This window comes from Achroia grisella, unplaced genomic scaffold (assembly GCF_030625045.1).
Source record: "Achroia grisella isolate CSIRO2021 unplaced genomic scaffold, CSIRO_AGI_Agris_v1 utg204, whole genome shotgun sequence".
NCBI lineage: Eukaryota > Metazoa > Arthropoda > Insecta > Lepidoptera > Pyralidae > Achroia > Achroia grisella.
The window spans coordinates 1962607-1990496 of NW_026712703.1; the positions used below are offsets into that span (position 1 = coordinate 1962607).

General features: G+C 30.9%; 1 protein-coding gene across 1 annotated transcript in view; it reads left to right on the plus strand.

Moving 5' to 3' along the window:
- LOC131841951 (uncharacterized) overlaps positions 1-27890 on the plus strand; it is an 87681-nt gene that overhangs the window by 56649 nt on the left and 3142 nt on the right. The window contains exon 6 of the mRNA XM_059190360.1: positions 27340-27539. Coding sequence (XP_059046343.1) covers positions 27340-27539 — 200 coding nt within the window. The remainder of the gene's footprint in view (positions 1-27339; positions 27540-27890) is intronic.

Sequence of the window (27890 nt, forward strand, 5' to 3'; positions counted from 1 at the left end):
CACTTATTGTTTCAACTTAATTGAGATCATAATTATACAAGTGACTGTTAATTAGTTATATTCAGGGGACATGTGTGATATTGACAAAACTGTTTACTCATTATCAAAATCTTGTTATTGTATATTTTTACTTAAGTCAGGAATCATAAAAATTATAAATTTAGATATAAATAGCTAGTGAACCGATTACAATCACGAAAATTCCATAAATAATAGCTACTATGCTTATATAGACAATTAGTGTAAAAATCACGATTTTATAATCAATCTATATAAAAGTGCATTCGTCCGTTTATAGTAGAGAGTTATTATTGGTAGTACTATCCAATTTTTTCTATTTATAAAGTATAGTATAGTGTTGTTTTGTGTTGTTTGTATAGTATAGTTTTAGTATAGTAAATATCATCGTCTGGTTTAGATTCAAGTATTACATCATATTATCGTTGTTCTATGCTTTTACTTTTGTGAATATTCAATATTAGATAAACTCAAACTGTAAATAGCGTCTAATGATGTACTAATAGTTTAAGCGATTACAGTTAAAACAAGTTAGATGCAATTTCGATTAAAATGCACTCACACTTAACAAACAATATAGATAATATATATATGTAATTATATAATTTTCATGTCACAACGTTTGTAACAAAACTCCTGAGCTGACGGTCTCTAGTACTATAGAGGATGATAGAATGACCTTATGTCAGTTACTCCATCATGATCTATTTACTACGAATAATCAAAACTAAATAAAATAAATAATATTGTTTCAAGGCGGGCACCGCGTGAAACTTCCCCCCAAACTTTTCCATTACTATTTATTGCGGTTTGGATCACTCCTATAGTTTAAGAAAAGCATCAGAAAATATCAATTCTTTGCTATTTAAATTTAGTTAATATTTCAAGGTAAGGTAAGGTGAAGTAGCAGCTGTTTACATATGTACTGATACAAAAACAGCTTAACGCTTTCTACAGTCGTTGTCAGAATTGTGATAATCAGGTCACAAGTCACAGTACCTAAGTACTTGAGCAATTATGGAATACACGGGGCTAAAGTTGTAAATTAAAACGATTACAGTTGCGTATACATATTTTTTATACAACCACACTACATCGCCGTTAATTAAACTTTTCAAGCTATATGTATATCCATCATTGTCCCTCTTCTCTACTGACTAAGTTTTTAGTGCATTAATTATGTTATCTAATATTTTTTGTTACATCTATAAATACTTTATAGAAAAAGGCCTGAGTTTATAAAATATAATTTATCCAACGACGTGGTGGCATCGAGAAAGGCAGGTCAGCTCTATATCCTCAGTTAACGCCTGGTTACACAACGCGGCCGGCTGCTGCTAGGCAATTGTTTGGAAAGCCTTTAACATCACTGCATGCTCAATAAATCTCAGCATTCCTTTGTTACTTTGTCTTCGCTAATTTCAATGGGACTACATGTATAATCTAGTACGTTTTTAGTGAAATTAAGTAAACAATCAGTCAATGTTAGTTGCTATTCACAAGATTGCACACGTTGTTTTCCAATGCTTTTTTTATTGTAGGTAGTATTTATTTCACAGACTACAAGAAGAGGGAAGTTCTTAAGAGGCGGGCTTTTCCGTATATACTATATTATATACCATTACATTTATAGTACTTATAAACCATCTGGTCTAGTGGTTTACCACCCTGAATAAGAACTTTGTGACATAGTGGTGTAATTCAGGGTAGTAGTTTTCTACACAGATTTACCCTCAGGTGGTCGAGAGTACCAACCTGGCTGACACAAAAAAATGTTTCAATTCATAACATCGACAGTTGAGAATGCCTCTGGCTACCCAACAGGGATAGCAGTCGTAACAGTATATCTTTCCAAGTAAATGTATATAAAGAGTAAACAGTTACATAACATAAAATTTGTGTAGGAAAATTAACTCATTTTGATGATTCTTCAAACTTTTACTCGGGTTTTCTTTTGCAGAATATTTAATTTAGAGTATTACTATTGAGTAAAATTTAATGTATAATCTGTATTTGTTTCAGGTGAGATCATGGTCTTTACTGCACATACATATAGTGAACGTCAGTAATATGTAAGTAATAGGTTGTAATTAACATAAGATAATTAACATAAATGAGTTGCCAGTTCTTCTGATGTTTCCGGGTGTTTTGGCCTGTGATATATAATGATTGAATATTTAAAAATATATTTTATAATATACATAACAATAAAATAAATATACAAAACATATGAATAATTAAATATTTAGTCGCTTATTACAGTAGATCGAGATCTATATACGAGTATAATAGATATAGTATCCATACTATACGATAGTATATACACTATATAATAGTATAAATCTGAAAGTGTACTTATTTGTGTCTATTTTGGTACTTACTGCTATTTTTGTTGACGACTATACGACTAATATAATAAAAAAAAATCGATATGAATATAGACTATATCCAGGACGAAATTGGACTCTCTTTTATCACAAAAAAAATCTGAAAGGGATGAAAGTTTGAAGCGGGCGAAGTCGTAACAACAAGTATTAATTCTACGATACGATACGATAGTACTGCAGAAATCTTATTCACAGGTATAGACTGCGCAACTTTAGCGATTGTTTTATTTATCTGTATAATCTGTACATTGTCTGCGTTCCTGTTGGCCATGGCCGAAAATATCAGAATTAATAACACATATCCGGTGCGAAATTATAAAATTTCCCCGCCATATTACCCGTCGTGGGCACTGTTTATTGACACTGATACGATTATTAATTTCAAGGTTAATAATGCTACATTGGGTGTCTCTATAATTTACTGTAGCTTACCACGTTATCGTACGATATTTAAAATATGTTACACACATGCAACGCTATTTTATTTTATTTCAAGATTGAAACTGATTAAATAATATATATTAAAATGTACTATACTATACTACTGTAAACATGACAAGATCTTTTACTAATATAGGACAGTTTCGGCTGCTTACCAAAATTCTCCTATATTACTTATTAAATGATTTTGATTGATTTATTATTGTAAGGATAATACTAACGATAAGAACAAGACTAATGGGTAAATACAATTTACATGCAAGCCGTTGAATGAAGAAAACTATATAATTAAAATTTTTCGTCTTTAAATAAAAACGATATGCCGCACTGCTTTAGATGTATACATTATTATACATATACAAATTATAAAAGGCCTAAATCTTTTTAATCTGTACCAAAATGATTGTAATGATGAAAGTATTGGGTTTTTTTCTCTGTAATGGATACACTTGAATATTACTTTATCGCCATTAGAAATATATTATTGACGAGTAACGTATTGCTTTGTGTGAAACCGGGTCCAGTCGCTAGTTATATGTTATGAACTTTGACGATAACGATATTAACTTGAAAGTGATCTTTTGCACCAAATTTAGACATGAAAGTGTATCAATACATTATTCGAATGTTCTTAAGTATCCAGATGTACATTTTATCATTTTTGGCCAGTTTTCAAGTGCTAAAGCCATTAGAGTTGTACGCGTTGGGAATAAATAATGCGTTTGTAATGGTTGTTTTTGCATCCATCCATCCATTTATTGATGGCTAGTTTTCAGCTGCGACTTCGTGCGTTTGACCGGGATATATTGATTACTCGGTATGTGACCTAAGTCAGCCATCTCTATTATTACATACTTTGTATATTTTTTTAATATGTATATATATACTATGTATTGTATATATATACTATGTATTAAATAAACAAATTCACTTTCATGTTTCTGATTAATTAATAGTTGAATTAATATTTTTATTTATTACCTTCTTTAGCGTGGGTAAATTTAAATGTTTGCCGACTGACTATTGCCTAATCTTTTTTTTTCTAACTTAACTCTACATCTCTGTCTTATCTGAACATTTTCTCATAATTTGCAGAGATAGTAGTATAATGTGTACGACTTTACTTATAGATTAATTTCTGATTTTCCCATTTTTGTTTATCGTGTAGAATAACATAACTACTTTCTGCTCCTTTTGCGGAATAGATAATACGGACTATATTGCTTTATATTAGTTTACACATAAACGATGTTTTAAAATCGGAAACGCCGTATTCCGTTACCGAATAAAATTCGTTACACAATTTTTATGACTAATATATTCGCATGCAAACAGTACATATTTCAAGTTCTTCAACTTAAATATTATATAAACGTATTGAATACCCACTAACCTAGCTTACGTTTACTATTAAGAAGAGGTTCATTGCGCTAGTTTTATTTGTATATACTTCACATACTGTCATGTGATAAACGAGTATCGTTTAATATTTAAATTAAATTTTTATTTACTATGGATAGTGTATATCTCTAGTGACTGCTATATATTGAAACCAGCTGTGTTGCGTGTCTGTATCCGTGTGAATTGGGGTAATAGTTTCTATGTTAATACTCAATAGGTACGATTCATCTGTGAAGCCAAATGAAATATAAATCAGTCCAGACGTTTAATACGATAACGACATCCAAAAATCGTCCTGTGTTTATAATAATATTAATAGTTATCAATTCCAATGCAGTCTGTAGGTATAGATTATTCTTTTAAAGTTAATTTATCTAGGCACTATCTAATAGGTATTAGAGACGCTATTCAACAAATAACAAATGTCAAATAATAGCAGTTGACTGCGACAACTCAATAGCAATTATTTACTTAGGAACTCTTCACTTCGCTTTCTTTTGGAGATATTGTGAATCAATATATTGGGTTAGGCGATGTTTAATAATAAAAGTATGTTTGCGAATATTAAAATTGTTATATCATATATTATATGCCTGGTGCATATAATAAATGATATAACAATTTTAACTTGCCGAATTTCATTAAAAACTTTCACATTAAATAAAATTGTACCTACATTGTGTTTAAATGGAACTTTGTGTTTTATTGATTTTATATAAACTTCAACTAAAGATTATAACAGCTTTGAGTCAACATTGCACGTTGAGTAATACTATGTTATCTTTTTATGTGTCTTAGCATTAATTCAGATACGAATAGTCATGTATCGCGGTAATGCTAATTGACACAGACAGATGATGTTGCACCGTGTGTTGAGCTCATATTAACTGATGCAAAATAAATTGCTTCGTATTATATTAAAGCGCATAATCACATTGCCGTAAATAAGTATCAAGCTATAAAAATGCGCAATTTTATTAAATTCTGAGTATGAATAAAATTGCAGATTTTAATAATTTGATATTTATATCTTAGTTACATAAAATTGTCGATGGTGTGAAATGTTATATTTAAATAAGCTTCTGTTCGCGCCCTCCTTCACTAGTATATATTAATTAATTGACTTATATATTTTTTACTATAGTTATAAGCTTTGCATACATGAAGTGTCAGTCAAATTTCAAGACAATTCGTCGGACCGTTAGCCGCTAGGAGACAATAAACAAAAACTTTCACCTTTATGATCATAGCAATGATGACGTGTTAACACCACGTAAGCGATACATAGATATACTTACTCAAAGGTTTACGTTTTCTATCTCTTTTCTGAAAGTAACGACTACTCAGAAACATATTTTTATTTTTAAATTTAAAATGTGAAATTCTGTGATTTACATTTGACATATACATAGTGTTGTAGTGCGTGATCGTTGATTGCTATTATTTTTACTATATTATAATATTAGTTTATATACTAAGTGATATATTATAATTTAGCGGGATATACCAGCTGTAAAATTATTGCTTATCTCATGATTACTAATAAAACATTTGTTAACAACTTTTACCATATCAAAATTCGTATGAGTTCATAAGATGCTAAGGTAACATAGGAGAATTAATTATGGAATATAGAATGCAATAAAAACATAAAATTAATAAGAATCGTCTTGTTATACCTCTGTCGTTTGAAAAAAATGAAATTCATTTTCTTTAATGATAAATAAATTTACCGTTGTGGCCAACGAACTAATTGTTTAAAAGTGAAATAGAAATGAAATGCGTGGCGGCGCCTCCATGACTCCGTAGATGTTGGCATCAACCCACTATAAACGATTATCATGTCAGACTTTCTGTCGTTGTTTTTTTATGTCAACAACTCAACATTTAACATGCGGGCAAACAGCTTATCGATATTTTCACGTCAATTGAATTAAGTCCCCAGTTTACTGCACTATGTATATACATATTTATGCAGGTACTTGTATGTAAATACGAGCCTTAAATGCCTATCTTATTAATATTATTAACTTCGCTTTAATAATATTAATAAGATAGTTTTGCGAGTATGGGTGGATGTTTGTTACTATTTCACATAACAACTACTGAACGGATTTTAATAAAACTTTACTGTAATATAGATTATGCATCAGAAAAACATATAGGCTATTAATTTCACGCGGGTGAAACTGCGGGCACAGCACAGCTAGTATAATATAAAATTATATTTTGAAAACCTTACACCTTATTTCATCGCTCTACATGCAATGCAAGGAAATTACAGTGTACGCGGTGATATGTAATTTTATATATTTTATGAAACTTTAATATTGCATAACCTCAATATAACGAATATTTTTGTTCAAAAAATTTAACCCGGCCAGGACGATCAGGTTTTTTTTTGAACCAAAACGGTAGGTCGGCTTTCAATTACAACCAAAAACGCATAAAGAATATTAGGTTGTACTTCACTAGCGAGTGTAATTAACAGACTATTACATTGCTTTTATAACCTCTATTTACTGCTGCACATTAAATTAGCTTTATTTGTTGACACATGGGTACGCTGTCGAACACTAAGATAAATACCATCGTTATTTTAACAAATGGTAGAAAAAAGTGCTTCGCGCTATTGTATTTTGATTAAAAGTTTATGTCTAATATGCGTTTATTTTCCATCATTAAAACAACAAATGCTGCGTCTGTCTACCCCTGTTGGTTTTTATGACAAGTAGGCCAGGAATAGAATGACGACCTATTTGTGAAATTTGTTTATTATCATTTTATGCGTCCCAACCATTCAGGTTTAATATAAAGAAAAGAGGAATCAATAGCAGACTACAATTGAATCGCCATCTATAAATAAAATAACTGCTATGATTGTTGTGCTGTGGAACTTTGTTTCTTTTGTTATTGCTATTCCTTTCCTTTCTTTGAATCTGTAACACACATATACTCTAATTAAGTATATATTAATTTTCTATTCATCTACATTTTGTTAAAATATTTTTCTTGTCATAATCACTTCGATATCTTCAGTAAGTAGTTACGAAATAACCATGAAAATCACATCACAGATTTTCATGGTTATTTCGTTACTCTAAACTATGTGCTCTTGGTGTCAATGTTGTGTCTTACTAAATGTCTTGAGGTTTTTTTTTAATTTTATTTTAAAATAAAATAAATCAATAATTAGATGTAGGCTATTGATATAAATCTGGTACTGAATACTGAAATGATCTGAACATTATAATCGCTACCTTTGTTACAAACAGCTTGTTTCAATGTCACCCCAATCAATCATCGGTTCGTCATGCGAGTGTTTCGTCGGCGACGCGCGGTTCCGTCCAGTCCGCCTATTTATGTACTTTTCATTAGTTCTCAGAACTAAACCGGCGAGGAAGTCGAGGTTTTTGTATCGGAAACGATACGTTTGCTCCTTTTTTACACTGTCTCCGTGCACTGAACGGTATAGTTCTGTGTAAAACGGCTTTTATGTCTGTCCATTAACAGAGGGTTGGCGAATTTCATTTTAAACAATCACCGTTTTGCAACTAGTACACTCATTTGAATTAGTCTTGATAAGCTCTAAATGTAGTTTTCTCATATTTTTTACATTTTTAGTTAGTAACATGTTTTGTTCTATTTAGTAGTCATTCGTCATAAGCATTTTTTCTCTCTCTTTATTTTTTTGGGATTTTTGTGTACAAAATGTGACGATAATAAGACCCATGTTACCTATATTAAATTACAAAAAAAAAAATTATTTAAAAACTTAAAGTAATGTGATACCTTCCAGAACAATAATTCGGTTCGGTCAAGCTAGACTATAAAATAATTCAGATGATCTTGAGACCGCAATACTGTAAGGTAGGTACAGTTGATACGAATGCAGCCGGTACTTGAAATAACATGTTTCAAGGTTTTCAGTTTCTTGATGTGGTTATATGTGCAGCCATTTCTTGCGGCCTGAAACCGTGTTCTGTACGCAAGAATGTAAACGGTGCGTTTGTTTGATCTCTAATATAACGAGGCTTCATAATATTTTGGATACGGCATCTCGATTTGTATAGATTGTAGTTATTATTTAAATAATAATTAATGTATAATATAAAATTACGCTCTTATTAAATTATTTTCTTTCAGTTCCTTTTTAATATATGTTGTAAAATTTTGAAAGTAAGATTTCAGTCAAGTCCCTTTATCTAGATTGGCAGATATCAACTTGGTTAAAAATGGATTCAGTGTTAATTGTAGTTTGATCTATACTTTTTTCTGTCGTTATTAAGTTATAGGGAATTGAATATAAAAATAAATATTATTATATAACACATTTCTTAAAATCACTCAGTGAGTGACTACTGAACTGACCTAAAGCCATTCCTATACGTGGAACTATTTTGAAATCGATCATCGTGTTTCACATTCCAAGGCACATAGGTATCGTAGTTCAGCCATGTTTAGACTTTGCAGCTCCTTTATTCAGCTTACTGGCAAAATTATTGTGAGTTATAAGCCCAGTGTGGCCAATTCTGTGAGGTATTTCATATACATCCGTCGAAAAACTAGAACCGGTACGTAAATAGTCATAAGTAATAATTTAATGGAGATTAATTACACATATCGTTTATTAAACGCGATCAACATAATGTGAGCCTATAATAATTTAGTTCATTTACATATACATACTGTATAGGGCTTCTTATAAAGCACTTACAAAATACGTCCTGGATCTATGGATTTCATGTGCTTTTTTTTTAGATGAAATATGTATAACCCATGTACGAGTACGTTCTCGTGATGCATTCTATTCTCTTGTCAAGTTTAATTAAAATCCGTTCAGTCGTTTAATCCTGAAAAGGTTACAGGCAAACAGACAGACACTCTTTAGAATTTTTAATTTCTTTTCAGAAACTAATAGAATTAAGTTGGACAGATACCGGATACGGTGTCTGAAATATAAAGTTACTATTATCTTTCCTTTATTGTTTCAAGATAACCATCGCCTTGTGACTCTTCTCCATCTAGTTCTCTTCACTTGAAATGAAGTACAGAAATTTTCTTATATAAATAATACTTGTTCTCATTTTTGTTGCCCAACTTAGTACAGTACCATTAGTTATGTGATAAGATACTAAATATTAAGTTTAATATTTACATAGTTGACGACGTTAACGGAATTGTTCATTGCATGAGAACAGACCTACATTTTTTGCTCATGTTAATAAACAACAATTATTCGTAGGTAAGTAGAAAATTCCACGAAATTGTCCACAATACGCGTTTTCTTGAAATTTGAGTGTTGTTGAGCAACAAAGAAAATTTTCACGTGTCACTGCAGTGGCAGCAAGCAATTTTGGTTTATATATATATAAGCAATAAGCAATTCTTCTATTATTATTATCTATTGACGGCCTCGGTGGTCTAGTGGTTTAGCACACCGCTTTACTTCCGATGATGGCGGGTTCGATTCCTCTCACGGTGCAAACATTTGTATTCATGAGTATGATTCTTTGTACTGGTCTGGGTGTTTTAAATGTAGCTATATTATGAGTGTATTTACAAATAAAAAGTATCTAAGTATTTATATCAATTATATAGTATCTACTCATAACACAAGTTCTGCTTACCGTTTGACTAGATGGAGCTGTCGTAATTGTCTGGGGTTTTTTTATTACTATATATATATATATGTATATATACTATATAATAGATATTAGTTCTTTTCTATTTTCTTCCAATAGAGTGATTTTCTTGTATGCTAAACTTAAAGTGTAAAATCAGCGAAAAGAATATGTTAGTATATAATCAAAGAAATCAGAAAACACACATTTAGATAATAAAACTTTTAATTTCACCCTAAACTGCATTTAAATGTCTTCTTAATGGTTCACATTAGCAACTGTTTTAAGCCATAAACCAGGAATGATGCCAATAGACGTAATAAATAAAGTCCAGTTAGCTATAGCTAAGCTTTGTGACGAAACTTTTGTGTAAAAATAAACTATCCATCGGTATCGGCTCTTGCCACACTCGCCGCCCATTTGTCTAGGTAATCTGTTAACTAAATAAGCTAATTTATAATATAAGAAAAAGGAAAAGTCTCTTCTCGTTTATATTTCAACTGTATTACGATATATTAAGGCATTAAATGGAATAAAAGGAAATTATTCCACAACTTGAATCTCATATATATTGGTCCTAATATTTATATTAGGGTATGGAAATATAGACAGACACTGAAAATATTTATTGGTTATCAATTGAATTTAATTACACTGTCCTTACTTAATGATATATATACAAATAAAATGGTCATGACTCAGTTACTATACACAGTAAAAATTATACAGTCTGGAATGTTCTTTGGAAGAAGGATTTGTTTTAGAATTTAATAATATCGTAAGAAAGTATATATGAAAATATCAACGTGTACACTCGCGCGGTTAGCTTGTCGTTCTAATATTATAATCAGTAAAGATTTATATTTTTGTATGATTGTAACGAATAAATGTAAAAATTACTGGACCGTTTTCAAAAATAGCCGGTACGGTCCAATAATATAGAATATAGAGAAAATAATTCAGATCAATGTTTGTATATTATCTTACATGAGTTGCATACTATAACTGAAACGAGATTTTAACGCAATACCAATTTCTGTAATAATCCACATGCTTTTTATGTAAACGAGATTTTAAGATACGTTTCGAATGTCATTTAATTACGAAATGAGCTACTTCACTTTATTTTGCAAGTTGCTTGAAACCTTAAAACAGATATATTATTCATAAATCATACATAAAGATATTGACATAAATATGATAGTCGTAAATCATTGAATTCATCTATTTCATGATAAGAAGAATTCCGTCGCCAAAAAAAGTGTTGTTCTTGTAGGTTATTTATGTAAGCTAGAAATATAGTAAAATGTAAGAGAAGAGGACTGTGTTAAAATACTATTAGATCACAGTTTATACAGATAAAGTCTGGCCTATTGTTGAGAGGATGTTACGCAATGTTATTATTTTAGCACAGTATTTTTGATTTCAATGCTCGGAGTATTATTGTATCGTCCCACGAATGTTGAGAAGTTTTTTTAAATAGAACTTTCGCATAAGTAATTTGTTTTAGAGGTTTTATATTTATCGTGTTAGTAACTCGTGTAGACTTCAGGTGCCGGCCAAATGCTGAACAACATCAAGAAATGACATTTCACACTCTCGGCCTCACGTTTTACGATGATTCATCTGCGTTACAAAATTAGAGTTCATTCTACAATGTTACTAGGTAGTATTTTCCTTACATAACTCTCAGTTACGTTACGTTATGTTCATTAAAATATTATGAATATAAATAGATATTTCCGAACGTATATACGTACGTAATGACTACAGATTTAACTAACCGCAGAATGAAAAAATAGCGTGAACCGTTCCATAGAATAGAACTGTAGAGTAGGAATTTAGTTTTCAATAAACTATTTTGTCATACGCTACAGCGTTAATTGCCACTAAAAATAAAAAGCAAATTCAATGGTGGACAAATAGGTGATACCATGCTGTTTATGTCCTCGGTTATCACTTTCGTCGTGGGTCGTAAGCTATATAAAATAATTTTGGAAGAAAATTGGATAGGGTAATTTTAATATTGACAAAAAAAACTAATGTACTAAACTAATGTAACAAAGTAAATGACGTCATTACGGTTTTATTAAAATAACAATAAACTTCTATCAGTTTATTTGCATATAAAGTTATATATATATATAGGTACTAAGTGTGATTCACGCTTAAATCCATATTGGTTAATTATTTATAATACGTAGGAGTCTATCACATAAGAACATTATATTCCTGTGTCCAGTTTTGCGGTTTTGGCATAATTTGGCATAAAAGGCATTTGTTACCTATACTTAAATGCGTAAAGTAATATTATATCAAAAAATGCACAATGGTGAGTAATGCAAACATAATAATTTTTCAGTATACATTAATAACTAATATATAAAATTGAATGCAGAATGTACTGTCTGACAGTACATTTTGCATACAATTTTAGAAATGTATTAGTTTTCATTAATATAATAATATACTTCATGAAACTTGTCAAGAGATCATGACCTTATGAATCTTATATGTAGGGCATTTTTCTGCCCTCCATTAATATTATAGATTATAAAATATTAATGTAAATATACAACTAGAAAGTAAAGTTTAAAAATAGATAACTCTGACAATAGTCTAGATAGCTCTATCTAGAAATATACTAATGGCTTTATTATAATCATTATTAACTAGCTAGTAGTATCTTAAAATAAACAGTCTACAAATGTTATTATTTAACTCGACTTTACTCACGCGAAAACCTTCATCATGCGAAGCCATCAAATTAAAAAAATCATTCTCTCCTTACATATAACTACAAACTGAAAGAAATAAATCAAGAAGATTAGTTAGCTATTTTCAAAACAATTGTCATAAATATGAATAGGTACATATTTATCTACTTTCTGCGGATTGGAAGGAAAGTAAAATTCTTTGTAATTGGAGCGTAGCGGAATTTTCATATTACTCTTTTTCTGTCGATCTTCACTATTACATTCGTTTTGTTCCTTTATTTGATTTTCGCAATGTGAACTGTCACTAAAAGTATAAACAATAGTAAACTAGATCTATCTTATTTTTTACAGGAGCATAGTCAAATAGGTGGAAAGTATTATTACTAGAATCTTACCAAACAATATCTGTATACATAGGTTAAGTAAGATTTAATTATTTGCATAAATACTATGGAATGGAATGATGTCTTCATAGTCTTGAGTACAAATAATAAGTATAGGTTCCACTACCATAAAACAGTCATAAGCACGTATATTGCATAACAATGAGTCGATGTAAGGAGCAGTGTTGCCTGGTAACTCCGTCTTACGTTCTATCAAATGTCTGAAATAGAGTAGTATTGTAGGAGAGAACATATACTATTACTAGAATACCGTACGTAACATGTGACATACACTCGTATTCTATTTAAATATTTAACAGATTTATTAAGGTTGTTCTACATTTTTTAGGCAAGTATTTCAAAGTGCGTCTCACAAAATTATTACTTTTTAATTATCCACAAAGCATGTTTGTTACCTCAGACTTCTTCAATGCCATTAAAAATTCGCTCATTTTTGATACCCTAATCTGACAACACTATTAAGGTGGCCTTATGTGACACAGTAATAGTTTTTGGATATCGTGCGTAGTTTATGTAACGATTTATAGATTCTACGTGAGTAGATCTATGGGCTCAACTCATGGTACTTGTTTAGTACATTATTTAGTTGAATGGGTACAGGATTAGCATTCTCCATGTGCTATGTAACTTGACATTAATAGTTTTTCATTAACTACCATAATCAACGATGGTTTTCATGCCCTGTGTATAATTATATATTGGTGACATATGATTTTGTTATTGATATAATTTGTATTATTGATAGGAATATGAAATATGGCCGATGGCCACTCTAGTGAAAAGTGCTAAGCGTCGTTTACAAGAGTAGCGTGGACTCAAAAATGCGGATGCGGATCCCGATAGCTATAATGATTTCTCTCTTATATCACAGCACATTACACTGGCACTATATTTTTAACCTGTAGAACATAACAATGCGTTACCTGAAAGAGTCCCATGAGAGTAACGGTAGTAGTTTATTGTTTCACTGATTACTCGAGAATTAATTACATTATTTAACAAAAATATGAATTAAATATTATTAAAACTTCATTTTGCCGTCAAGCAGTTTGTTCGCGTGCCTGTGAGTGTGTGTGTGTGTGTTAAACACTAACATTAAATTATCACTCCACTACTTTTTAGTCCTCTAAAGAAATAGAAATAATCTCTATTCATATAAACCTCATATAAACTCTTTTGAATATTTCTATTTTTTTATTTACAAATTCATTGGGAACCCAGAATCATTTCAAGAAGATTGAAAAAGAAACTTGCAAGTTGCCATCCAAAAGTGATTGCACTTGACGGTCAGTATGTAACTTGTAATGCTGAAATCAAATAAATCAAAAACCTGTTTATTCATTTAGTTCTCCATCAATTATAGATATTTACAAGTTAAATATACCGTCAGTACGAAGTACTTTCGAGCTAAGAACAACTGACAGGAAACTCAGTTCTTCTTTTCAAATGAGTTTGTACATGATTAGAAAAATACGGATTCATGTTTAAATGTATTAGTGAGAATGTAGTGACCACTAGCATGCCATTTCATTTTTGTCAAAATGAAATAACAGACCAGTCCCCACAAGCAGTTCACGAGTATGACGGACACGTACAGTTTATATCTATATAGGTAGTGATTGTCACTTTCTACTAAGTTTCCAAGTCATACAAAAAGTCTTATAATTGACACGCATCTTGTTACTTAATTATTTAAATTATGCATAGGCACATAATTCTACATGACAATCGTATTAAATGTAGTCAATAAATTGTTTCGTATAACACGCATCAGTGCGAGTAGACAAGAGATTGAATGTGTGAAATTGTAATGAACGTCAAGTGCAAAGAAAGTTGAGTTTTCATGTACATATACATATGTATGGAATAAGAGGTGGACGCGGGCACCCAACCGAGACTTGAAAGACTGTACTGGCTAGCTATATTTTAATATAATATATTCATGGCACTTATGTAAACCTGAACGTTTGAGCCAAATGTGTCTAGTATGTAGGTATATTTTATACGTTTTAATTTAATTATTATTTAATTCATCTTGAGAAGTGGAATATGGATACAGCAATAAAACAAAATAATGTTTTTCTGAGTATGCTGTATATGTACTGGTTTTATCTATATTCTATCTATTTACAATCAAGTTGAAATAATTTAAAAAAATATATACAAATGCCATATTAGTAATTGTTCAGCGTATACTTTAATTACCTCTGGCGTTATATTACTAGAGCAATAAAGCCTAAGTTGTCATGGCATGACTGCTTATTTGATTTTGTTCGCCTATACGGAACTAACGGATGCACTTGCCGAGGTATTCTTTACACGTCACAAATAGTTTCCGGTACAGTTATTGACTGAGACTAGTATGCGTTAATTGTCGCATAGAACATTAGTGACGCCATATTAGGACCATGCAATTTGGATGTTTGCTTTATAGACAATTTGTTGATTATTCTTGTAACTTGTTTGATCAATAAGAGCTCCTTGAGAAAGCGGAAGAGCATGCTCCACATCTTAGATTGGGCATGAAGCTCAGGTGCTTGTATTACGTGCAAGTGTATTCACAGTGGTTTACCCACTGTGAATACACTTGCACGTAATTTGCAACTTTGCAACTTTGGATAATTATTTTTGGTACATGTTTTTAAGTGGATTAAAAATTATAAGATTTTATAATGGAATATTATACTCTATAACAAAGTAGGATATAATACATAATATGTCGATAACTTGTTATGTGTCGTCCGTCAACTTTTCTTACAACCACAACATACGTTCATTGAACCGCAAGCAACATGGTTCAAAAAGGAAAAGTTTCACCTATGAAAGTATGCGTGCAATTTGTATGCACTTGTTTTCTTGTACTGATTTATCTGGTTTCACTAAAGACAAGCTTGCTCTCATTTCAACATCGATAAGTTACTGTAAGTAACTTCTTGAAACGGTAGTTTACCGTGAGCTACCGTTCGCATAATTTATTGCCACGATTCTTTAAGTATGATTACTGAATTTCATTCGTTGTAGATAAATTAATTGCGATTTTTTCTGTGTTATGCTTTCTGCTGTTTGATCGGAGTCAATGAAGAAGACCATTCAAATATATCGCAACGCACGTCAGTTCAACACATAGCGTGACTTGGAACGCACGTCGGACGTACTGTGTTGCGTACGATTATATTGTTTGTGGTGTGGCTAACGTTGGAACAAATATTTGTAATACAAAATGTACATACGCTATAGTGAAGTGATGGTCGAGTGGTGCGGAGGATTAACTATAAGGCTAAACATGAGTTAGTTTACACTGTTCATCGCAAATGTTTGTGGACGGACGAGGTTAGTCCTGGATTATTGGGTATCAAGCAATCTAGACTTAATCTGGGATTAGTAACAATGTTAGAAGATTATTGATTACTCATATGTAAAAAATATTATAAAAAGTGTCTAGTGCCTTTACTAGGTAAATATCTAAGGATGGAACTTAAAATGATATTGGTACTACTACTATAATTTTAATTTGCTTATGAGATCTCCCACTTTGTGTAATTGTATGGAAAAAAGAATGTACAATTAAGTTTAAAGCAATTCGGTAATACCTTCTCATGGTCTAATATTCATGATTGTTTGTATTCAATAGGGTGTTGTCTGTGTATAATTATATTTGTATTTAATAAAAATATCCATATTTCCATCAGTTGTTTAGTCTCTATAACAGGACGGTACAGGTTACGGTAGATTGTGGGTTTTGAACACCACCGTATCGTAAGATTTCTGATATGTATATTCTTGAAAACGGTCTATTAAAACTCAATACTAAAGAGATGTTCATACTTAAATACAAATTTTACAACTGTAATGTATATATGTGTGAAATAATTAGACAATCATACAATAAAATCATAAACAAAAATTAAATAAATGTTCCGAATATTATCGACGTAAAACCGTTGTTACTAAATTTTTCTCCTTTTGGTTAGCCCCGAAACGCTACTTCTATTCTTATTCTTCTATATTAGATATTATTTTGAATTTCTTGCCTTCATTTGGTACCTTTGATAGCTAATATTGACGGAGATTAAATACCGTACCTATATAGGTGGTAAACTTGAAAGTTTCCGTTTGGCCTTGTCCTAGTCAAGGTTACAGTTTTCCACGGATTTTTTACCGCAACGAGCATTTTCGTTAGAATGACCTATTGTTATAGTAATAGTAGCAATGGCTTGCTCAGCTCAGTATTTTAAGGTTTCAAAGTTTTACGGTTTTGTTCATAAATACAGCCAAACATCAAATAAACATTAGTTATTAGCCGTTACACGTAGATTTGTTAACATAGCCGTAATATAATCTTGTCAAATTACATTAAAATCCGCTCAGCCAATTAATCGTGAAAAGGTAACAAACAGTCATACACCTCATTTATAATATAAGTATAGATTTATAAAGACCAATACCAGTAATAGTTCTTAGGTTATTGAATTATTTTGCTGTTTTATTTCGATATGTATAATATAAGATACAATATGATCCATCTTTGTCAGTCCTTTCGTCGATTTCGTTCATAGCCGTGTGAGAATAAAACATCGTTACACCTTTACAAGCTTTCACATCATATTATAGAGATTACGGCGACGCTATTATCTTCACATCAAATTTTTATTAAGTATATATTATCTTATCTGTAATACAACTAAATCGAAAACCATTTTTGAATTACTATTTTGACGTGAGAATAACAGCATAGTTGTTGCATTAAAAAGTATTTTGAGGTATAAAATACTTTTTAGAAAATACTTTAATGCAACAACAATATACCTACGGTAATATAGTTTCTTAATTCAGTTTATTTTGTTCAATGTTAGTGATAATTTGATGTCAGGGTGAATCGTAATTTCTTTGGGGTTCATTTTTCTGTTAAAAATAATGATTATTTTTAATGCCTTTGAAGTAACACTAACTGTCTACCTGTAATATATATTTAATATCTAACTATTAGATAAATAATTTCTGGCACTGTTTTCTTAGTTCATTTTTACATCAACATTGGAGTGTTGCCAAGAATACACAATACCTGTCCATTCGCCACAGATCACAAGGTCAACTCATGTTAAACCAAAACCAATCTAGTATTCCGTAGAGCATGAAGCTGGGGCTAAGAATGGGAATGTTGAAATTACTACCGCCAAGGTAAAAAAAAACAATAAATAGGTACAAAATTATTCTAAACATTTGACAAACGTAAAAATGACCTTGACTTTTCAATAAACATTATATTTCGAGTTTAACTGTTTTTTTTACTCCAAATTCTTTGCAAATTTTATATCAGTTTTATTGATGGAATTAATTGTTTTCATATATTCGGTTTTTTTTACAAGAACTAAATAATTAATAGTGACATATACGGGAGTTGGTTACAGAGACTCTGTTTGTGCTATTGTAAATTTGAGAACTCGCACTGATCATAAAATTCTATTAGTCTTGTGTACGATACCTAACCAGAATGATCTTGTGCAAAATAAATAGCCAACTTACTTGAGCTTAACTGCTCAGTTCATTGTCTTCGTTATGGTGAAACAACATGCTTAGCTTTCAGACTTTCTCCTATTATATGTACATTATCGTATTGCAATGCAGTAAACATTTGATTTTAGTAATAAGTCGTAAACATGTAAAAGATGAGCACAGTCATTTTGTTTGACGATTTCATGATAATAATGTAGTATTGGCTAGAATAATATTTATATTGTACCATATAATCATACTGTTAGTAATGGTAGTAGTGTGTTATGTTTGATGATTTTATTAAGTAAATGATGAAATAATTTAAATAAAAGGAATACTAATTACGTCTGTGTGTAAATGGTCGTAACATGAATTACAGTGTGTCTTTTGTGACCACACGCAGCCATTGTGTTAATATTTCGCATCTCATTGTTACGGGCAGAGGAAATTTCGTAATCGGTAGTCATGTTGTTTCATATATATATATATATATATATATATATATATGTTTTAAATAACCTCTAGGGTTTTGTTTTCGTTTGCATTGAAATTATAGAATAATGTCATTTTACATAGCTACCGATGCAACATTTGGTATAACTACCGATTTTGATTCATACTCGCAGAAAACCTAACACGTTTCATAAGTATAGTTTTATCACATTATAATGGCCATGAATAATCATAATTATCCTCTTAGAAACCTTATTTATAACAGTAAATTTTGGTTTGTTTGTTTATTACAATTATCCACAAATTTTCCTTATACAACAGTATGAGTTCTAAAATATGTGAAATAATTGTTATCACGAGATTTTACTATATGTGTATACGTGAATACAATGATTGTAAAATAGAAGTTTTCGTTTCCTAGGTATTTGGCTCATACATTATGTAATATCGTTTTTGGTTGTAAAAAGTTAAAAATAAACACTATAATTTAGTAATAAAATTCTTTTAAATTAGAACTATGAAGTATTATAATGTTGGTTTTTGGGTACTACTGATTATGTGTCGAAGCATTTAGCATCGAAAGTATGTATATATATATATATACTAATTTGGTACTTTTTCGCTGATACTTTTAAAACAGTATTCTAAATATGTATGTCATATTACGCTAGCAGGAGTTATTTGTACATACATATTTGCTAGAACGTAGAGTAAATGTAACGATTTCGAAGTTGTAAATGTCATGCGCGCATACTTTGTGCGAGGAATTGCAATCGGGGCCCACATGTCGATAGTGTCGTATTGAAATTAGACATGTTTACAACGTAAACCGCGTTTACATCCGGATAGCTAGCTGTAAAAGTATACACAAGTACCTACTTAGTTTTTTTGACTTTCTCACTTGAATTATACTCAGGTCTTCCCGAGATCTGTAAAACATGTTGTGCCCATACAAATTGAATTATTATTTATATAGAGTCTAATTTGTGTCACTTTACTGGACTAAGGTGTCCTCTTCTCAAAACTTTACCACCAAAGTGGTAACAGATTGATTAACGCAAAATTAAAATTGATCAAAGAGAAATTCGACAGAAACTAATTTTTATGTTTTAAGACATCTACGTTCAAAAATATATTACAACATTTAGCAATATACCAACGAGAGATAATTCGAGTCTAAAGTCATAAGAAACAGTTAAACCTAGAAGAGTTCGCTATTTAACGATAAGGGGCCTCATTGTTACATCTTTGTCATCCTTCTTGTAACACTTCGTTTTATCTTATCTACATATAATTTTATATAAATGTATCTTTCTTTGAGGACAACAAAGAGTTTTTTACATTGATAAATAAGAACCGCTCTTACGACTACATTAAAATAATACAGAGTAATAGTTAATTACATGAATAATATTTATGTAAAAATAGAATTTCATTGTATAGTTTTAGTATTCTTACGGTAAGTCTATTAGGAGATCTAATCTCTAAAAGACTTTTTACAGTAACGAAATATTTATAGAGGAGCAATACCACGTATTGCTCCTCTATAAATATTTCGTAACCCTACATTAATAAAACCTAAAACTAAACCCTATCATTTACAAAAATAATCATTGAAATATAGAAAAGTTATCGAAGATGTTTCGTAACATAGCTAACACACATACAAACAGATGAAGTCAAACTGAATAACTCTTCTTTGAAGTCGGTTGAAAATATTGCGCCTGCGCAACGCATAGAGATATTATCGCGCAGTTGGGCAGATGACCCTTCTAGGGCGGGCGGACGACGCGCCGCGGCCCCCTGACATACATACAAACACATCTATTTTTAGATTTGTGATTCTCACGCACACTGTACGCTAGACACAAACAGATTAATATTATTATTGCGTTGAACGATGAAAATATAAATGAACGGCAATGGTCGAACTCGTGGTAGAGTTAGTACATACGGTTTCTTGCGTTTTAATAAATTAATAAAAAACTTATTTCACCTATGCGTGACAATAAAATAGATCATTTATTTTATAAAAAAATTGGTATTCCTATAATAACTACTACTTCATTCAAGTGAAGCTGAACCATTAGTACGCTTATAAAATACAATACGTGGCACGTGCGCAACTGACGATTGTTATGAAAATTGAAAGACAAATATTGATTACTTTTCTTTGTTATGCGATACTATGATCATTACTTATTTTCTCAGAAGAGGAAGGAAACGTTTTTTATGTCAATATTGATGGCTATAAATATTTGTACGCCGAACCCTTTGATGGACGGCGATGAGTCTATTATATGGCCCATTCATATTTACTTATAAATATTTATATTTGGACTATTAGTTACCCGTTTAACTCGTCTGTGTTATTTGAGTATATCGAGTATACTTAAATATACACTTGTGCTTATGCTCTCACCATTTCTAAATACGAAATAGACTATAGATAGTAGACATGTAGATAATCGTTTGCAAATTTCTAAGACACAGTACCCAATACTTCTGTCTCTATTTCTCCCGGCATATAGCCTGTGTTGTATGCTTCTTTAGGTTGGGTTAGATATGGCAGTGAAATAAGAGTCTACACATTATAACCCTCAGTACAACATAAGAAATTTGAAATGTTATATCTGAATATTTTCTTTAATCGACTTCATATGTTATACCCTTTTAAGTTGTAACCATGATATTTGCACGAATTTTGAAACAGTTTTGTTGTTTCATTATTTTATCCACGAGACCTTTAATTTCTTTGTTGTAACCATATTGATATATGATATATTGATTGATTTGACGACCTCGGTGGTCTAGCGGTCCAGCACACCGCTTCACGTCTGATGGTCGCGGGTTCGATTCCTCGCACTGCATAAACATTTGTATTCAAGAATATGATTGTTTGTATCGGTCTGGGTATTTTCTATGTATAATATGTATGTATTTACGAAAAAAAATCTATGTATTTGTATCAGTTGTCACCCATAACATAAGCTTTAGCTAGCTTAACTTGGGTCTAGATGGCGCTGTGTGAATTGTCCTGACATTATTATTATTATTGATAAAATTCTACTTCTACTTTGAAACAAAATCTTATTCTTGTACTATATTAACTATTAAAGATTATGATTTATGCAAATGTCGGCGCTGCTGCGGAAACATTTAGTATAGAACTCTGTATATCCTATTGTAGTTGATCGCTGGTCTATACTGTAGTATACAATGGTATCCTATGGCGTATTCAAACCACGGCCGTAACGGTGTCCCGTTACCCCACTCTCTAAGTAGAATATTGATACAAACGCTCAACGTGACGATCCAGTCATGAGAGTAATGACCGTCTTTGTGGCTTTCATCACGGATTGAGATTCATCATTTAGCTTACTGTAAATGCAATTGGCATCTATCGTGTTTTTTGCGGAAAACAGTTATAAAGATATAATTAACATCCTGCTGTTTATAAAAGTTATGACACCTCTATATATTGATGAGTTATTTATCAGTAAGGAAGAAGTAAATTATGACTGATGTTAAGGCACGGACATCAAAAAGATCTTTGGCTTATGGTATGCATATATTATATATTTTTTAATATTCAGTTACTAAGTGAGATGAGCTGTATCTACATAAACAAAAAATATGTTCCAAAAACGGACTGACCGCATTTTCCTCAAAAACTATATCGAACATTAATTTATCTTCAAATTGTAATTTTCATACAATTTGATAACTGAATATGATACTTAAATTTAAATGTGTTATAATATAGTTAAATTATAAGTTAAACAGTGAAATATATATTACGTAATAGTAACAGTACCGTACTAGTTTAATTTAAAAAGATACTCAACGGATATATATGTAAATATGAGTATAAATTACATATGTTCCAGTTTATGTTGTATAAGATACGTTTTTCAATATTAAAAAGTGACAGCAATCAACTAGTCAAACGCACTACGCTGTGCGTAGGCGCATCACTCATAAATCTACTCAGGGTACTATAGAATTCTTGTATAATATTCGTAGGGTCGGCACAAGGTAGATTACTTAAGTTTATGAAGGGATGAAGTCTATTAATGAAGGACATAAAAACGTTTATCTTCTACTGTGATAGTCTTTATGATTTCGGATGTGGTAAAATGTAATACTTATTTTTAACTTTCATTCCATTCAGAGTAGTAAAATGTTATAAATTTCGGCAAAAGAATTATTTTTTTTCCACAATAAGAACGATTATGACAATACCTAAAATAGGAGTAAACTACACTAAACATTAAAATTGGTGGCCAATAAAGTCTAACGTAAAATATGTAATAAAATAATAATAATAACCACATTTTCAGAATTACGTATTTAGTGAATATCTTTAAATGTACCATAAATAGATGCCAATGTGAATGTTGTAATATTTAATTTTGACATCCCTAAAAGTGCGTTAATTTGACGTTTCAACAACGTTCCCAATTGGTGCCCACGCAGCCCGTCGCCTGACCCTCCAACTGGCTATTCATAAAATTACTATTGAGACATCATCCGCAATAATTATGCCCTATGAGTCCATTGACTATAACCAATGCATGCTATAAACTCTCTAACAATAGCTGGAACTTCGCTTTATGACGCTAAAAGTACTAGGTATTGTTTTTACAACACCGGAGTTGTCATTGACGTACTCAATGCGTTGGGCCTTATAGCATACGTAATTACATACTAATTGTAAGATAATGTTCAATGGACTATATAGAAACGGATTTTGTGTCGTTTAAAGCCAATAACTGGTTGATGATTGTAGTTTTTGTATTAAGATTTAGTAACCGTTATAAATCTAATTAATTTAATGCGGCGGCGGATGACTTATTAATCATAAGTACTCACTCGTTTAACGAGCGTTACTCGTAAAGACTGCCGTAACCTACTAAACTACGTCATCCTATTATCTGCACTAACATTATAAATGTCCTGTCTGTTTGTTTACTATACTGTATTTAATAAATTTTGAAATATGTACTGATAGGTAACATTTTGAAAAATCTGCAATATCTCTCGAAGCTATTTTCTGAATAGTGTATATATAAAAACACTAATTTATAAGTTTCAGTATATTTTGGTATAGAATATATAATATAGCTGTTCTATACTAATGAGTTTTTTTTTATTTCTAGCGTCCATTGACTATTAATTATCTCATTTATACACTTTAATACCCAAATTTTTAACTTTTGACAATTTATTATGTATTAGAGCGGATTGTTTGCTTTTATTAATTTTTAAATGTTTTCATATGCAACGGAAATTGGTGATTGTGAAGGATTTAATGGCGCGTGAACACTAACGGATATTAGCAATGTGTGCGTGGGAAAAACTATTTAGTAAATATTTCCAATTGGAATAGCAAAAGCATTCATTCGGAAAATTTTATTTATTTGGACCTTACAATTGAATGACGAAAATAAAGGCTATTTTTTTATTTCTAATTACAGAAAGTCTTTAATGTAGAATTAATTTCCTGAATAGCTTTGACCGAGAATTCATCCTGGAAAATGAACAAAGCAACTATTATTCTAATTTAACGGTTTTAGAAAAACCATATTTGATAGATATATAGATATCCTGAGGTCGATTTTGTAGTGAATATTAAGTTTCGACATCTTAGATACTATTATTACTCAGAATTACGGTATTTAGATCTTATTAGGCTTGGAGAAATGATCCAGATATTAATTAATTTATAAATATTGTATTGATAGGTACATCTTTACACATTTTTTAAATGTCACTTTGTACTTGTTTGTGAACCCTCTTGGGAATTATACACACCTTTACAATTATTCAGTTTTTTAATAAATAGTTGTTGTGTTCTCACTCCAGTCACAACGTCGTTTATAAAATTTGTACTCTGTTTCACAATATTTCTGTATTTTTATACTACTTTAATTTTTCTAATTATTTAACTAGTAAGTATGAAGTTATTTACTTTTTAACGTCACGTACATTTTTTAGAAAGTTCTGTCCATTCTACGGATTAAAAAAATGGTACTTTATTTACTGTGTTTTAAAGTCGTTACTAGCTAACTTTAATTGTATATTCTTTTGTCGTACAGTTTAACATTATTATTTTGACATGTGCCCTACAGGACGTGATAAAAATGTTAAGATGTATTCAATATATAAAATATATAATTAATTATGTAACTCGTGAGAGGAATTATATTATCTGCCTTTATCGTTTTCACTTCATGGTAGCGGTTTTCACTGAACCTCAGTGAGCCAGTCGACAAAATACGAAAGTTTTACATAATATCACTTGTGTATAAATTGGTACTTACTGCATACTTCGTCAAATAATTTGTATAATAGTACAGTGAAAAATAAATACTATACCTAGTAATACTAACGAAATATACAGCAAGTCATTTGTGAATGTGTGACAATACTGAATTTAATGATAACTATTGTTGGCTAGAAGGTGAATATGATTATATAATAGCCATAGGAAAGCAATTCAATATTCGAATCAAATAGCAAGAGAAAATTTAGAATAGATATGTCTTAATTAAACAAATTTTACAATAGGTTCGTTTAAAGTTTCATACTTAACTCTGGGATGATCGTGTACTTTTCCCCTTATATATGTATGTTGTACCATCATTATTTAATATTTTTGTGAAAAAAAAGTAACTTTCTCAACCGGATGTCATCTTCATTTGCTTCTTTACTAACGACACGATTCGTTCAGCGGTTATTGCGGACACAAATCAAACCCGTAGATATAATCCCTACTTCAATGAACAGATGATTAACAATAAATTGATTCGTCGCAGCTCTGACATAATGTTAACATAATGCCATTTTTTTAATTTTAGCATTATAAAGACAGGTATATGATTTATGTTCAAGTGTTTGTAACATGCAGATATATAAATAATTTAGGTATATCAACTGCGACATATATTTCGGAGTATAATAGTGTAATAGCGAGTAAAATTATGAAATAAAAAAATGTTAGATACAGAGAATATAGAGAGATTAGTTAATTCAATGTTTGCTTTAAATATCAGAATTAATTATTAAATTTCAGTCATTCACAACATAATCATTATTATATGAACTAGTGCCTTCCTTCGCATGGCTATTCCAATAAATTTTCATAAAACTGTAATAAAATATACAATTATAATAAAGTCTCAGTAATCTCTCTGTTTATGAAAACGGTATAAAATATGTTCAGTACTTTTTTAACAATTGTGAACAGTTAACATATCATCACAACGTAGATAGTAGACTTTGCCATACGACTATCCCGAATGGGATTACATTCGTGTAGACGTATAAGTGTGTAAAATTAAATTTAAAATTACCATACCATACGTATGACAAACTTGATAGGTCTTACATCTACTGTTACATTTGAAATACTAATAAACCCAATATGTAATTGACATGTCCTAGTTTTTCCTAGCAATTGTATTTATTAGATTCGCTACTATGATAATATGGTTTTCTTATGTTAATCATTAATAATAATTATTTAAAGAATGGTCATTATTATTGAACGTTTTGTGTACTATGTACAATTACTTATGTATGCTTAGAAAGAGAACATTTATAATTGACATATAGATTGCGTTTTACGTAACCATTTACCGATAGGTAAATTCATTAATTTATATTTTATTTATTTATATTGTTTGAAATACTACTTTTTTTTATTAAATATCAACACCAATATTTTACTTCTATTGAGAATAGTTCATATATATTTTCCACGCAATGAAAACTTAGCTTCTGTAAGAATAACTAATTAGAAGTTAATAACATATTATTTTATCTAAAATAACAGTATTGAGTATCACATAATTACTATATGTGGACAGTATCGCCGAATACATAGTCCTACTACCATCTGACTTCAGATTAGATTCCATGAACTGATAGCAGAAACAATGGAATACTATTTTGACTTCTGTATTGTTTCCTGTAGTAAACACTTATTGTCTCTTACATGTTGTGGGAAATGTTACGTTGTGTAATTTTTGAACAAACAGAGGAAGCAGGCTAGTTTCTATTAGCATATATTTCTCAACGTATACTGTCAACCAGTGATTAATTTATAATGTACTAGCTTTAGCTCGCGGCGTTGCCCGCGAATTTCTGTAATAAAGTATCCTACACAATGGATAAAGCATGTGAAAGAATATGTGTACCAAATTTCATTCAGTAATTTTTGTATGTAAGAGCATTCTAATTCATCCGCACAAGCTATCGTGGTTATAATACTAGTGAGATTTTGGAAAAATATTTTTTTAGTGGAATTTTATCTTTCAGAACTTGCAGATAGTGTATATTCTAAATTATGTTTCTTTTAAATAATGTATTTTAAAATTTGTTTATTAATTTACAGAGCCGCCACGAGTGGCAGCGGCAGTCGGGCCACGCGGCAAGCGGGTACAGACGCCACAAGCAGTGCGGACGCCCCCAGTTGCACTCGCCGCACCACTGCCCGCTCAGCTGCCCGCACGCGTGGAGCAGGTCGCCGCTCTTGCACACGCTGCCAAAGGTGTCGAAGCCTTGGGAGTGTTAGTCCAGTATTTAGTATTCCGTGTAAGTACCTATTTTGTTAAGTTTAGTAATTTGCTGTTTAGTGCGAAGATTTTACAGAGGTACACATTGGTTTGATATATCACTCATCTGCCTTGCTATGAACCCATTTTTAAAAAGCAGCTTATTGTAACTGAATCAAGAATGTTTAGCAGGTGTACATTGTACAAAATCGTTTACGTGGGTACTTCCGTCTTACTTATTTCAGCCACCAAAAACCTTGTTATGTAAAAGTTGTATTTCGGTTTATAAGGTAGCGATCAGGCAGTGAAATTACAGGGTACGGAGACATGATTTCTTAGTCCTAAAGAATGCTAACGCACGAATATACTGGAGAGATCTTAAAAAAAAGAT